The sequence below is a fragment of the Plecotus auritus genome (assembly GCF_963455305.1).
Source record: "Plecotus auritus genome assembly, chromosome: 1".
Classification (NCBI taxonomy): Eukaryota; Metazoa; Chordata; class Mammalia; order Chiroptera; family Vespertilionidae; genus Plecotus; species Plecotus auritus.
In genome coordinates, this window is record NC_137770.1 from 169,702,312 (window position 1) to 169,716,745 (window position 14,434).

The 14,434-nt window shown below is 41.9% G+C and overlaps 1 protein-coding gene across 4 annotated transcripts in view; it reads right to left on the reverse strand.

Annotated features, from left to right (window-relative positions):
* Nucleotides 1-12,882: 12,882 nt before the first annotated feature.
* The window catches only part of LOC308234469 (large ribosomal subunit protein eL34), a 31,456-nt gene continuing 29,904 nt past the window's right edge, over nt 12,883-14,434 (reverse strand). For all 4 annotated transcript variants that reach the window (XM_080642188.1, XM_080642190.1, XM_080642189.1 and 1 more), the window contains exon 5: nt 12,883-13,283. In XM_080642188.1, coding sequence (XP_080498314.1) covers nt 13,193-13,283 — 91 coding nt within the window. In that variant the 3' untranslated portion in view covers nt 12,883-13,192. The remainder of the gene's footprint in view (nt 13,284-14,434) is intronic.

Sequence of the window (14,434 nt, forward strand, 5' to 3'; positions counted from 1 at the left end):
CCCTACAACTTTAGATTCTACTGGTGTAGAATTTTTAGCCTCAAGGGAGGACTATTTCAACTGAGGGGCATATCACTCATTCCATTAAACTGAGCCGTGAGACTGTCCCCTCAACACTTCACTGTTCTCATGCCAGTGAATCAAAAAGTAAGTAAGGGTTACCATATTGACTATGAGGATTGATGCTAAGGATCAAGGGAAAATTAGATTGCCACTACAAAGTTGCAGTAAAGAGAAGTACATCTAGAATATAGAAGGATTCCTTGAGGTGTCTCTTAGTACTCCCACATTCTGTGATAAAAGTCCATAGACAACTACAATGGCCCAAAAGGGGCAGGATTGTAAATGGCTCAAACCTTTCAGGAATTCAGGCATAGGTCACTCCAGCAGGAAAGGAACCACAACCAGCTGAGATTTTTGCTGAGGGCAAAGGGAATAGTGAATATGTAGTGGAAGAATGTAGTTACTGGTATAAATAACAATGATGATCATGTGAGCAAAGTTACTGGGTATCAAAGGAATGTGACTTATCTAGAATAGGAATGATTATTACCTAAAAGTGGATAATAGGACTTTGTTTTCTCTTTGGCGAGAGCATGTTACAGTTATATGAGGAATAGCTGCATTGTGTTAGTGGAAGCAAACTGTTGCTATTGACCTTATTTTAAAATTATGTTAAATATGGTTAAAAAGTTATGTATGGATACCAAGTTTACAAGGGATAGATTGTGGTGGATTTGTATTTGTATTGTGTCAACTTAGCTAAACTAGAACTATATTTCCCAAAATACTTTCATGTGTAGTTCTGAATTAGTGTGTGCCCCAAGAAACATTATTTTTAAGAGACATTTTTTAAACTAGTGAAACAAATTTCCACCTGATCACCAGTTATTTCTGAAATATTGAAAATAGGGGATTTATTAAATGAATTGAATCAATATAGTAAATACTATGCAACCATTAAAAATGATAAGGTCAACTTCTATTTTCTGCAAAGGACAATGTTCACAATAGGTTTAAAATGATAAAAATCAGTCAATAAAATTATATGTAGGGTATTGGTCCACTTGTTATTGTATGCATTTCTTAGGCATTGTGCACTGAAAAAGTCTAAAGGGACATAAAGGTGATTAATATCTATATGATGAGATAGCAAATTATTTTTCCCTTCTTTAAAACTGCATGTATCTCCTAATTTTTCTTTAATAAGCACATTACTTTTGTAATTAAAATAAAATTTAAAAACAGTACTTTTTTGGAACACAGCAGGTATCTTCTTTCTGGTATCACATCAGTATATCTGTCTCTCCAGGTATTGTTTGTTCACTGCTGAATTCTGTAAGGAATGAGTAATAATGCTTTCCAAATTTGTTTCCACCACTATGCACCACCAGACAGCTGACTATGGTATCAGAAACTCAGTGTATTGAATGTTTCTCATCACTGTATTTCCTGCACCTCTCATACTGCTGGCATATAGTCATATTCATTAAGTATTTGTTGAAAAAAAATCAATGAACAAACCCTTGAATCTTCCATCTCTTTGACCCTTCAATGTGTCATCTTAACAACTGCGCTTCCTTAGTGTGTCTTTAGTTTGTTCCCTCTGCTCCATCTCCATCACCACCTACCTATTAGTCCAGACCCACAGTATCTCCTGCCCCATGCTCTCCACATTGCAACTAGGGTGCTAAAAAACTGAACAGATCTCATTCTGTCCATCAAGAACCCATCCCTACTACAAAGAAGTAAGTTGCTGGATAAGAAGTAAAATGTATTGTTTTTTATTCATTACTATCTTCTTTCTTCTGCCTCACAGCTCCTTTCTATAGTTTAATACCTGTTTTGTGGAAATTGTGGTGTACTTGAAACTATAGGAAGCACCTGCCTAATCTCACACACTTCTCTCTGTTCCTCAGAAGAACTGGGGACCGGTGAGGGCAGGCAGTAGTGCTGGTGATGATAACGTTCACCATTCATTTCTCCCTTCGTTCACCAAGAATTTATGGAGGATGGAGCAGAGACAAGTTCTGTTCTAAGAGCTGGAGGATGTGGTATGGGAAGGGGGCAAGATAAGTGGAGCCTGATTCACAGAACCTATCATTCTAATCAGGAGAGAAACACACACACACACACACACACACACACACACACACACACACTCACTCAATGTCAGCTGTCTGGGAGGTTCATGCTTATTGGAGGTTTGGACCAATTGCCTTTAGAGTTCTGAGACAGGACTGATTCATTTTCACAGGCAGAAAAAGGAAGGTTTACAGAAGAGTTCACCTTTGAGCTGAGCGTTGAAGGAGGAGCTGGGTTCCTTAAGGGCTGGGGAAAGGTTTTACAGGCATGAGGACCAGCCTCAGCAAAGGCAGAGATGTGGGGAATTGCAAGGGAAGGCAGTGGTTGTGTATGACAGGAGAGTAAAGAAATAAAGGCTGGGGATAGGACTCAAAAAAGATAGGACATGATGGTGGTGGGGGGGGGGGTCTTTCAATGTCATGATACAGTTGTATTTCATGTAAATTGTTAGGTTTATAACATTGAAAGATTTTTTAATGGAAGTAATCAGTTATGTGTTTGGGAGATGGATGGATAGCACAAAGACATGAGGCAGAGACCTTTTTAGGAACTGAATGTGGAAGCCCAATTGAGAGATGATGAGTGCCTGCAGTACTGTGGGGATGAGGAGAACAGGGAGGTTGGTGGTAGCAGAAAGATGATAAGAGCTCTATCGTGCATAGAGTCAGTTATATTGAATCCACTGGTGGATATGAGGCTTGGTCACCCTGGAAAGAGCGGGCTATGATGAAAGTGTACTGTGTAATAATGGCCCTGGGCAGCTCTGCAGCTGGGTCCCCGAGAAAGACCAAAGAAGAAGGCTGCTTCTGGAGCCAGAGGAGGAGACCGGGAACTGCCAGGGTCAAGCAGTGCTCTCGTGGATAGCAAGAGCCAGGCTGGAGCAGGGCTGCTTCTCCCCGGGGAGTTTGATCACACGTGCTCACCCTGCTCATCTCCCCCCACCCACACCAGGCCTCTCAGAGGGAGGTGCAAGGGGTAGGAGGCTTCAGTCCTGCCATCTGCTTGCTGAGAACTACTGTTCTAGAAGGACCCTCCAGGAGGGGACCTTAGTGAGATTGGGAAAGAGGCTCGAGTTAGAGACCCAAGAGTCAGCAGTCTCTGGGTGATAGTGGGAGTCATGTCAGTGGATAAACATGCCGAAACACGAGATGGAGCAGGCAAAGGTTTTGTTTGAAGGTGTCATGGATCTCCTTGTGGAGCTGATTAAAACTAGGAGCTTGCTTCCCAGAAAAATGTTCACACATACTTACCAAATGTAGCTGTAATTATAGGAGGTTCACAGACTAACATTAAAAAAGTGAGAGGGAAGCCCGGGCCGGTGTGGCTGAATTGGTTGGAGCATCATACAGTGCATCAAAAGGTCCAGGGTTCAATTCCAGGTCAGGGCACATACCCAGGTTGCGGGTTCCCCGGTTGGGACACATAAGGGAGCAACCGATGCATGGTTCTCTCTCTCTCTCTCTCTCTCTCTCTCTCTCTCTCTCTCTCTCTCTCTCTCTCTCTCTGTCTCTCTCCCTTCCTCTCTTTAAAAATCAATAAACATATGAAAAATAAAACAGTGAGACTGAAGAGAGCTGAAGATGATGCCCAGAGAATTGCCTACATGATTATGAGGACACTCCAAAGTGGCTATAGCAAGATCAAAGGTGCAGAAGAGCCATGGGAGAGCAGCAGCAGAGAAGGCTCCGAAGGGGTGGTTTCCAGCAAGTCAGATAGACTGAAACTGAACAGAAGCCACTGAGCACAGCCCAAGAACATGGTATCGTGGTGAATGCTCATAATGTTTGGTAAATTAATTCATTAATTTCAGTAGCATAGTGTCAGGAGAAGCCAGATTACAGAGGGGATAAAGTCGATGGGAATTTTTAAAATAATACTAGTCTCCCTCCCAACTGGGTGTGAAAAGAATCTTTGGTAATATATATATACTAGAGGCTTGATGCATGAAGATTCGTGCAAGAATGGGCCTTCCTTCCCCTGGCTCCGGCACCGCTTTGCTCCAGCCCAGGAGCCGCCTTTCCACCTTCCCACGCTGCCCAGAGGCAGTGTGGAATGCCTGCGTCGCCGCCATGGCGACAACGCAAGCATCCCACCCGGTGCCTGTGTATGCAAATTAACCTTCCATCTTTGTTGGGTTAATTTGCATACTCACTCCTGATTGGCTGGTGGGTGTTGCGAAGGTATGGTCAACTTGCATCTTTCTCTTTTATTAGTGTGTGTGTGTGTGTGTGTGTATATATATATATATATATATATATATATATATATATATATTCATGTATTTTCTTTTTTAAAAATATATTTTATTGATTTTTTTTGCAGAGAGGAAGGGAGAGGGATAGAGAGTTAGAAACATCAATGAAAGAGAAACATTGATCAGCTGCCTCCTGCACACTCCCCACTGGGGATGTGCCCGCAACCAAGGTACATGCCCTTGACCGGAATCGAACCTGGGACCCTTGAGTCCACAGGCCGACACTCTATCCAATGAGCCAAACCGGTTAGGGCAGTGGTCGGCAAACTCATTAGTCAACAGAGCCAAATATCAACAGTACAACGATTGAAATTTCTTTTGAGAGCCGAATTTTTTAAACTTAAACTTCTTCTAACGCCACTTCTTCAAAATAGACTCACCCAGGCCATGGTATTTTGTGGAAGAGCCACACTCAAGGGGCCCAAGAGCCACATGTGGCTCGCGAGCCGCAGTTTGCCGACCACTGGGTTAGGGAGATCATGTATTTTTTTATATATATATTAAATTAATTTCAGAGAGGAAGAGAGAGAGAGAGAGAGAGAGAGAGATACATCAATGACGAGAGAGTGTCATTGATCTGCTGCCTCATGCACACCCTCTGCTGGGGATCAAGCCTGCAATCCAGGCATGTGTCCTGACGGGGAATCAAACCGTGACCTCCTGGTTCATAGGTTGACACTCAACTACTGAACCACGTTGGCTGGGCTCATGTATTTTCTTTAGTTTTATTTTATTTTTTCTTTTAACAGACTCATGTATTTTTTATTAAAAATTTTTAAAGGAAAATAAATGTAATCTGCATATATTTTTTTTACCTTTTCTGAAAAGCTGATGCAATTCATTTAAATGTTTTTCCTAAACACCCACATGTAATTCCTTTCTGTGGCCACAGTGGGGCAGGAGTTCTCTTTCATAGGAATCAGTCCTGTACAATTTTAACTTCGCCAAAATGTATTTTTGATACCTTGAGATTTATAAACTATATTAGCAAGCATAATTTAAAAGAAGCTCGTCTCAATGCTGTGATGAAATAAGTGCAATGAAACATTACACAAATGGAAAAGCCTGCTTCCCCGGCAGTCAAGCCTATCTTTAAAATGCGAATGATTTACTCTTAATGAAAGAAAAATCTGTGAAAGCAATATTTTCAGATGAATAAAATATCAATGAATAAAATAGTTTATTTTACATCTAGATGCCTTACAAATTCTATAGACTTATAAAAGCAAAAAGAAAGAAAGAAAGAATAAAAGGAAGGAATGAAGGAAGGAAGGGAGAGAGAGAGAGAGAGAGAGGGAGGGAGGGAGGGAGGGAGGGAGGGAGGGAGGGAGGAAGGAAGGAAGGAAGGAAGGAAGGAAGGAAGGAAGGAAGGAAGGAAGGAAGGAAGGAAGGAAGGAAGAAAGAAAGGAGAAAGAAAGATTGAAAGAGAAAGATTTATTTGTCTGGCACGTTTTGGTTATTAAAACTTAAAAAAAGGGGGGGGGTGCGGGGGCAATGATGGGATAAGGTATTACACATATGTAATACCTTAATCAATAAAGAAAAAAACTTTGAAAAAGGAAAAATTTCTAGTGAAGCTTTCTTGTGAGTGCAATAAATTTCATTAGTATTTTTGATAATGTAACAAAAGTTTTATACTTGATTCAAAAGAATAAACTGGTAGAATAATTTAAGAATACTGTGGTCTAGTTAAATTCCTCTCTAGTGAAGCTTTTTAAAGCAAACTTATTAGATTTCATTTTTCAATACAGAAATTTATAGAGTCAATAATAAAAGTGACCTACAACACCATCATACAGATTATTCCTGTTTTTTTAAAAAAATAAGATGACATGTTCAGTTATAACACTCAGAGTAGAAGTGATAAAAATATGCAAATCAAATGCCACTTCCTCTTATCATCATTTTCCTTTTCCGTTCCTTCTCCCTTGAAAGTAGCCACTATTAATAGATTCTTGTGATGAAGAATATTTTCCATGGAATGTTTTCCCCCAAGATTGGGAACGGCATCTAAAACAACAGACTTTAATCTTTTTAAAGGAATTTGAACCAGAACCCAGATTGCAATTTGGTTGCACATGTGAAATGTGGCAATGGCCTCAGAACCAAAGCCTTGTGTGAATGGCCAACCATCCCACCAGCAGCCCCCACTGACACCTTTCAGAGGGAATAAGAAATCAAAGAGCCTTCTCACCTCCAGAAATGATCTTTCCAGAGGTAAGGTATTTGGGGTGCGTTTGAACGGCAGCTGCTCCTGCTGGCTGCCAGAAGCGCAGAGAAAAGACCACTGTCTCCTCGGCTGTCAATCGTGCCCTTTCATACACACTTATGTCGACTTCACAAAACAAAACAAAACAATTCTAGCTTAGAAATGACAAGAGACCCCTTAAGACATCGAATTCTCCATATTTGCACACATTAAAGTGAAAAGTATGTTTTTTATACATACTGAATAAAATATCTAACTTTTTAAGAATGTTGTAAAATATTTCCATATGTACATTATATCAAAGTACTTTTCCCCAAAGTTTGGTTGAAAGGAAATACCCAGAGCATTAGGCCCATCAGAATAGATGTCTCCAGTTGTGGTTTTCAGATGCCCTAATGTGCTTCTGCCCAGAACTAATCAAATACAGCTTGGCACTTCCAGTGGTGTGTGTGTGTGTGTGTGTGTGTGTGTGTGTGTGTGTGTGTGTGTGTTTCTTTACAAAGAGAAAAAATCATTTTGGGTAAAACATGATATAGGAGGATAAGGTATCAGTTGATGTTTTGGTTTATTTCCAACATTATCACTTGTCTTTAATCATCCAAAATGCAGAGATTCCATTGTGACCATCTTGTTGCACTTTGTTTCTCCATAAGTATACAATAGGGCAGGTCTTATACTGGAAGCAGGATAGGGTCATCCATTCTGTGGTGCAGATAACACAGGATATTTCTGAACTCCTAGGAACTCTGATATTATATTATCTTCATTTTACAGGTGAGGTGACTAAGAGTTACAGAGGGTAAGAAACGTGCTCAAAGCCACCTAATTGGTTAATGCCCAACCAAAGATTCAAACCCATAGTTATCTAACATCAAATCACATATGCCTTCTACCATATCTTTTTTATTGAGTTTATTGGGGTTACATTGGTTAATAAAATTATATAGGTTTGAAGTGTACAGTTCTAGAATACATCATCTTTATATTGTGTACCATATCTTGTGAAAGGGCAGTCCAGGATCCATTTCAGCTAGGAGATCTTGTTAAAATGCAAGTTTTTTCACCCAACTTCCAATAAATTCTAATTGAGAAAGTCTTAGATGGGGCTCAGGAATCTGCATTGTAACCATCTCCCTAGCAGATTCTTAAGTGGCTCTAAAGCATGAGAACCATTATCTGTATCGTAATGCTCAGATTTTTAAAAGAGACAGGGAAATTCCATATGATAAACCTTATCTGAGCCCCTGATGATTATTTGTAAAGAGGTGGTAATCCAAGTGTGCTCTACACCATTGAGCATGTCCTTGGCATTACCTATTAAGCTTTGCATTTATATTTGATAGAGCAATCCTTGACTCCCAGAAGACTGAATTATCAGCTTCATCTGCTTGAAATTCCTTTAGCAGAAGTTGGTCTTTCAACCCATCTTCAGTAATTATAAAACGAAAAGGTACACATCCCACAGGAAACACACTGATTCAGGTTCACACAATGGCTGATGGCACATGTGTTCTGAGATAAGGTTTTGAGGGGAGATGGAAAGAGACCCAGAACTAGCATTTATGAAGTACCTACCAGGTGCCAGACACACTCAATCTTTGTAATAATCCTGGAAGATAGATATTTTCATAACTATTTTGGGGGTTCATAAAACAGAGACTTAGGGAATTTAAGTAGCTTTTCAAGGTCACCTAATGGGTAAATAGTGGAGCTTATGCTTTGTCCTCTATACCAAGCCACATACTTGTGTGTGTGGAAAGAGAGGGCAAGGAAGAAAGACTGGGAAGATGGGAGAGTGGATAAACTCCAGGAATTCTCTCCAGGGTTAGTGACAGCATAGTGCCTGGTATACACCCAACACACCGTTAATGTTTGTTGAATTAGTTGCTGTGAATTCTTCATACCGGTTAAGTAATCTTTCTAAATGCTAATGTATTTAATACTCCTTGGTATCTCCCAATTGCCCATAGTAATGATTCTTTAACTTGTTCAGAAAGCAAAACATTTAGAAATCATGTTTCTCTTTTCAGAACACAATAGATTTCTATATCAAGTCACAATTTAATGTATTGTTCATTAGATTTTTGTGCAAACAATGTTCAGCACTAAAGATTTAAGAAAAAAAAAAAGTAAATCAACACATCCACTCATACGTCTAGAGTTTTTTCTGAAAATTGGGACTTGGATTACCTTGCAGAAGTTCAAAGTTTTATGGTTTGCTATTTCTTTTTTCCAAAATGTTGAATTTCTCCAGATAATGTTCAGAAGAAAAATATAATCTCTTGGTTTTAGACAATGCATTCCTGGAAAATTCAGTATTTATTAAAACCACACAAAAATACTTTTTGTTTATAGTTAAATGGAGTTTACCAAGGCTTAGATAATAAAAAACAGGTTTCCCACCTACATAAAAATCTGATTGGATATTGGAAAGTAATGTAGGACTTGGACGATGTAACACATTACAGAATATGTTGCATCAAGCCCCAACAAATTTCCAAAATGCCACATAGGTGCCATCCATTGACTTGGACCACTGATTTAAACCAATCTATCAAAGGGCATACATGGCTGAATGAAACAGCTAGATGGTGAGCTCCTGAAAGGACCTGGTGGTATTGTATTCACCTTCAGAGCCCCATCATGAAGCACAGCAGATGCTTAGTTCATTACCAGGACAAATAAAATGAATCAATAAACCCAGTAATCTAATCTTCTAGAGCAGGTAAGTGAGTTAACCAAGATAACAGAAGTAGTTAGTGGCAGAATCAGAAATATATATATATATATATATATATATATATATATATATATGAGGCCTAGTGCACGAAATTCAAGCATGGGGGGGGGTTCCCTCAGCCCGGCCTGCGCCCTCTCACAGTCTGGGACCCCCCAGGGGATGTAGCAGTGTGCTAAGTAGCAGGCGGCCAGGGGGAAGCCTGAATCAGGGCCGAGCACTGCTTGCGCTCATCCCGGCCCATGCACCTGCTGCTGCAGAGTTGAGAGAGGCTACCGCCACCGCTGCTGCTCTCGCCAGCCATGAACCTGGCTTCTGGCTAAGCAGCGTTATCCCTGTGGGAGCACACTGACCACCAAGGGGCAGCCCCTGGTGGTCAGTGCACATCACAGCGACCAGTTGTTCTGCCATAATGGTTGCTTAGGCTTTTATTATATAGGCTAGAGGTCTGGTGCATGAATTCGTGCACCAGTGGGGTCCCTCGGCCTGGCCTGCGGGATCATGCCAAAATTGGCTCTCCAATATCTCTCAAGGGGTCCCAGATTGTGAGAGGGCACAGGCCAGGCTGAGGGACCCCACTGGTGCATGATCAGGGCCAGGCAGGGATACGGGAGGTTGGCCAGCTGGGGAGGGACCGCAGGAGGGCTTTAGGACATGTCCGGCCCATCTTGCTCAGTCCTGATTGGCTGGACCCCAGCAGCAAGCTAACTTACCAGTCAGAGCATCTGTCCCCTGGTGGTCAATGCACATCATAGTGAGCGGTTGAGTGGCCTTAGCATGTCATTAGCATATTACACTTTGATTGGTTGAACAGTTGACTGGTCGATTGGACACTTAGCATATTACGCTTTTATTATATAGGACTAGGGGCCCAGTGCACGAATTTGTGCACCTTGAAAGGAACTGTAGGCTGCGAGGCTGTGGTGGGCATAGGAGCGGGTCTCGGCCCATCCTCTGTGCCCCTGCCTGGCCCCTCCCACTGCTGTCTGCCGGCAGCCCCACTCCTGCCACCTCTGCTCCCATATGCTGACAGTGCCAGCCCTGCTTATACCCACTGATGGCGTGGAGCAATTGGGGCCAGCACCAGCAGCGGGTGCGAGCGGCCGCTGCTGCCCTGACCACCCCTCAGGAGCAGGGAGAGGTGGAGAAGCCCTCAGGGGTGATTGGGGCTGGCAGCCACCACTCACACCCGCTGACAGTGCCAAGCAATTGGGGCCGGTGCTGGCAGCAGGTGTGAGTGCTGGGTGGGACTGCAGCATGCAGAAGCAAAGAATTTTCAGTAACCACCAAAGGCTCGCCCCAATGACAGTGAATGGCGCCCCATCTTGGTCTGGCGCCCCTGCTCACCTCCACCATCCTGCTGCGGCTGATGCACACCATGTTCCATGCTCTGCTGCCTGTTGCCTATGCCCGCCATGTTCCATGCATGCCCCCTGGTGGTCAGCACATGTCATAGTGACTGGTTGTTCGGTTGTCCCGCCATTCAGTCTATTTGCATATTAGATGAATATATATATATATATATATATATATATATATATATACACACACACACACACACACACACACACACACACACATATATATATATATATATATTTATTTATTTATTTATTTATATTCTAAGCCTCAGGGCTTCTAGTATAAATGCTCTTTCTACTAAATCAGGCATCTTCAAATTTGGTACTCCCTACCTTCAATCTCCAGGGTTACCTGAAGACATCCCAAGGGCTGCCGGGGCATTGTTAATTTTAAGGAAAGCAATTTCTAGATTATCGGCTTCCATATGTACTTTTTCTTAAAACTGATATCCCATCCTCCCCTTTTACAATCGTTTTTCTCCCATTTTACAAAAGAAAGGGAACCTCAAAGCCAGTTGGTGTTCCATGATAAAATTTGAGGGCAGGAAATGGACCACTTTAAATACCAGGGTAAGCCTCCATCAAACAAACACCTTTGATGACTGCCTATCCATTCAAGAGCCAGTGACCTGCCCTTAACATTGTGGGGGACTCAGCACAAGAGTACAAATAGATGTCTAATATCATGTCAAATAGCATGTCAAGTATCATGTCTAATAAATCAAGCTAACAAATGGTTCAGTAAGATAAGTTCTAGCCTCCCACTTTGACAGACATACCTCCCAAAGGTCTTGAAGGCTGGGTTCAACATTAGAGTTGTAGGGCTCTTCAGAGTTCTCTGTCGAAGGTGGCGGCCACACAGAAGTAGCACTTTGTGCTGGACTCTTGGCTCTGCTTCCTACCTAAGGTGCCTCTTGTGCAGGTAGGTGGACAGCTCAGCCCACATGTCCAAGCTTATCTCACAGCTTCTGTATACACCCTTGGGCTTTAGGTGAGCATCTCAGGGGCTCAGTTCTCCCTGAAAGATGTGCCAGGGAGAAGTACTCGGGCATAGGGAGGGGGGTTGGGCGGCCTTGGGCAGGTGTTTCTGTGGCCTTGTGTACCGACACCTCATGTGAAGGAGAAGGGGAATATATGTTCAGGGTCAGCCTGCCCCTCAGTCTCCTGGACTCTTTGATTATGGGGTGGGATATTGTCAGGGGGGACCCAGAGCAGGGCACAGGTGTCTCTTGCCCAGATCTAAGGCCCGTAGTAGTCCAAACAAAGAATCATAAGAACCTCACAACCTGGTACTCTGTTTACTCCCTGACCTCATCTTCCCCTCCAGTCCAGCCACCTTCCTGCTTTCAGACTAATCTCTACTCCGAATGCTCTTTCCCTGTTACACTCATGGTCTCTCATGGCCTTTAGGTCTCTGTTTAAATGTCCCCTTCTCAGGGCCACTTTCCCTCACACCATTTAAATTGTAACACCTGCTCTCTCCTGCATTCTATTCCCTTTCCCTGCTTTATTTCTCTCTATAGCATAAATCAACGATACCATTTTATTTCACATATTCACTTATTCATTCATTTGTTTATATTTTTATTCATCATCTGTCTCCCCTCATTGGAATGTAATCTCCAATAAGGCAGGGATTTTTGTCTATTTTGTTTATCCCAGTGCCTAGAACAGTTCTTTATAAATAGTAAATAAATTATAAATAAATAATGCTTGATGACTAATTGTAAAGAAATAAATAGTGTCTTTTGGGCTTTGTGTCTTTCCCCATTTTACACATAAGGGAGATATTAGACACTGGAGTAGGATATCTTGGCCCACATTTGAATGACCTAAATTCAGATATAATGTAGAATGAGGTGGGAGGGAATGATGACAATTTTCATTTAACATCCTCACCTCTTTCATCTTGCCCAAATTGTCAAAGAATGGATTACTCCGGAGAGAAAGCTCCTTCAGAGTGAAGCAAAGAGAACACAGATGAAAAGGCAGTGATGCCTTATTTTGTCCGGAGGACAAATGGGTGGCAAGACTGCATGCCTCCCTCTTTTGCTTTTTCTTTCTTAGTAATAGAATTGTGGGAATTACCAATCAGAAAAATGCTTTTAATATAAAACTTCCAACTGTTAAAAGAGCAGATTCCTGTCTTCTTTCTTCTTTTTCCTTCTTTTTTTTTTATGGTTGCTATGTAGCTTCTATTTGGTGTATTTTAAAAGTCATAGAGCAGGTTTTTTTTAAATTATTCATATCTTTATTGTGCTGGAAATTACACCTTTTGCAACAATTTAAATTTATAAGGAAAAGTTTTAGGTGACAATCTAAAAATGTGCAAGGGTCTACACAACTTTTCAAATTCTTTAAAGGATATGCAATAAAAAAATATTTAAAGACCATTATACTGTACCATTGTGTTAGTGGTATATCGCTATGTAACAAGCCACCTCAAAATTTAGTGCAACAAAACAACCGTTTTATTTTTTTCTCACTATCCTCTGGGTTGACTAGACTCAACACGGCAGTTTTCTGCTGGTCTTGCTTGAGGTTTCTCACGCAGTTGCAGCTGGATGGCAGGCTGGCGCTGGAAACAGGGTCATCCAGAACAGGGAAGATCCACAAACTACAATCTGCAGGCCAAATCTGAGCCCACATCAGTTTTCATAAGTAAAGCCTTATTGGTATACAGCCCTGACCATTTACTTAGGTATTTATTGTCTGTGGCTGCTTCCACGCTATATCCCTAGAGTAATTGCAACAGACCATCTATATTATAAAACCCTAAGCCACTGGTCAACTATTCGACAGGTCGACCATTTGACCAGTCGCTATGACGTGCACTGACCACCAGGGGGTAGACGCTCAATGCCAGAGCTGCCCCTTGGTGGTCAGTGAGCTCCCACAGTGGGAGCGCTGCTCAGCAAGTTTACTGAGTGGCAGTGGCAGCAGGCGCAGTGGGGCCAGGAAGAGTGGAGCAGTGCAGGCTCCTCCCCCAGCTGCCTGCGGCTTTGCACACTGCTACATCCCTGGGGCATGTCCGACTGCCAGTTCCGAGGGGTCCCGGATTGCAAGAGGGTGCAGGCCAGGCCTAAGGACCCCACTGGTGCACGAATCCATGCACCGGGCCTCTAGTATAGCTTATAGTCTTTGTGCAATTTACACTGATGCAGTACACATCTGTATTTTCTTCAGGACTACTTGTTTTTAGGCATGTCAAGCTGTAAGCTTATTTCTAACAAGAGAGATGGAGGAGAGGGGGAGGGCATAGCCCTCAGGCTATTTGCACAGGCAAAGGAGTATAGAAGCTGAATGAATATCTGGGGAGTTCAGTCAATAATTTTGATCTTTTCCTCCTTAATAGTAGGTTGATGTCTAAAGTATCTAGGGGGTTGCATAATTAAAATACCCCCTAATGCAGAGTGCTGTGTCTTTGTTCTTAAAATAAGTTTAGGAAAGCTTTTCCTTCACTGGTCTTCCTTAGGAAGAAGGCACAGATCTTTTGGAGCCTTGTAGGTGACTAAAAGCTATTTGCTAATAGGAATGTTCCTTCTTAGTGAATAACAATTTGTTCACATATATCAGACTTATTGGTTTCTAAATATTAAGAGTGAATTGGGCTGCACGAGTTACTTGTTTAAAAATATAAGCTATTTCTTGATTTAAGATATTTGCACTTGGTTCTTATGTCTGGAATGTTCTCCCTACTTTGCACCTAGCTAACATCTACTTGTTCTTGCTCTGAGCTTAAACATCACTTTCTCAGAAAAGCCTACCTTCCCTTCCCAGGAGATTCC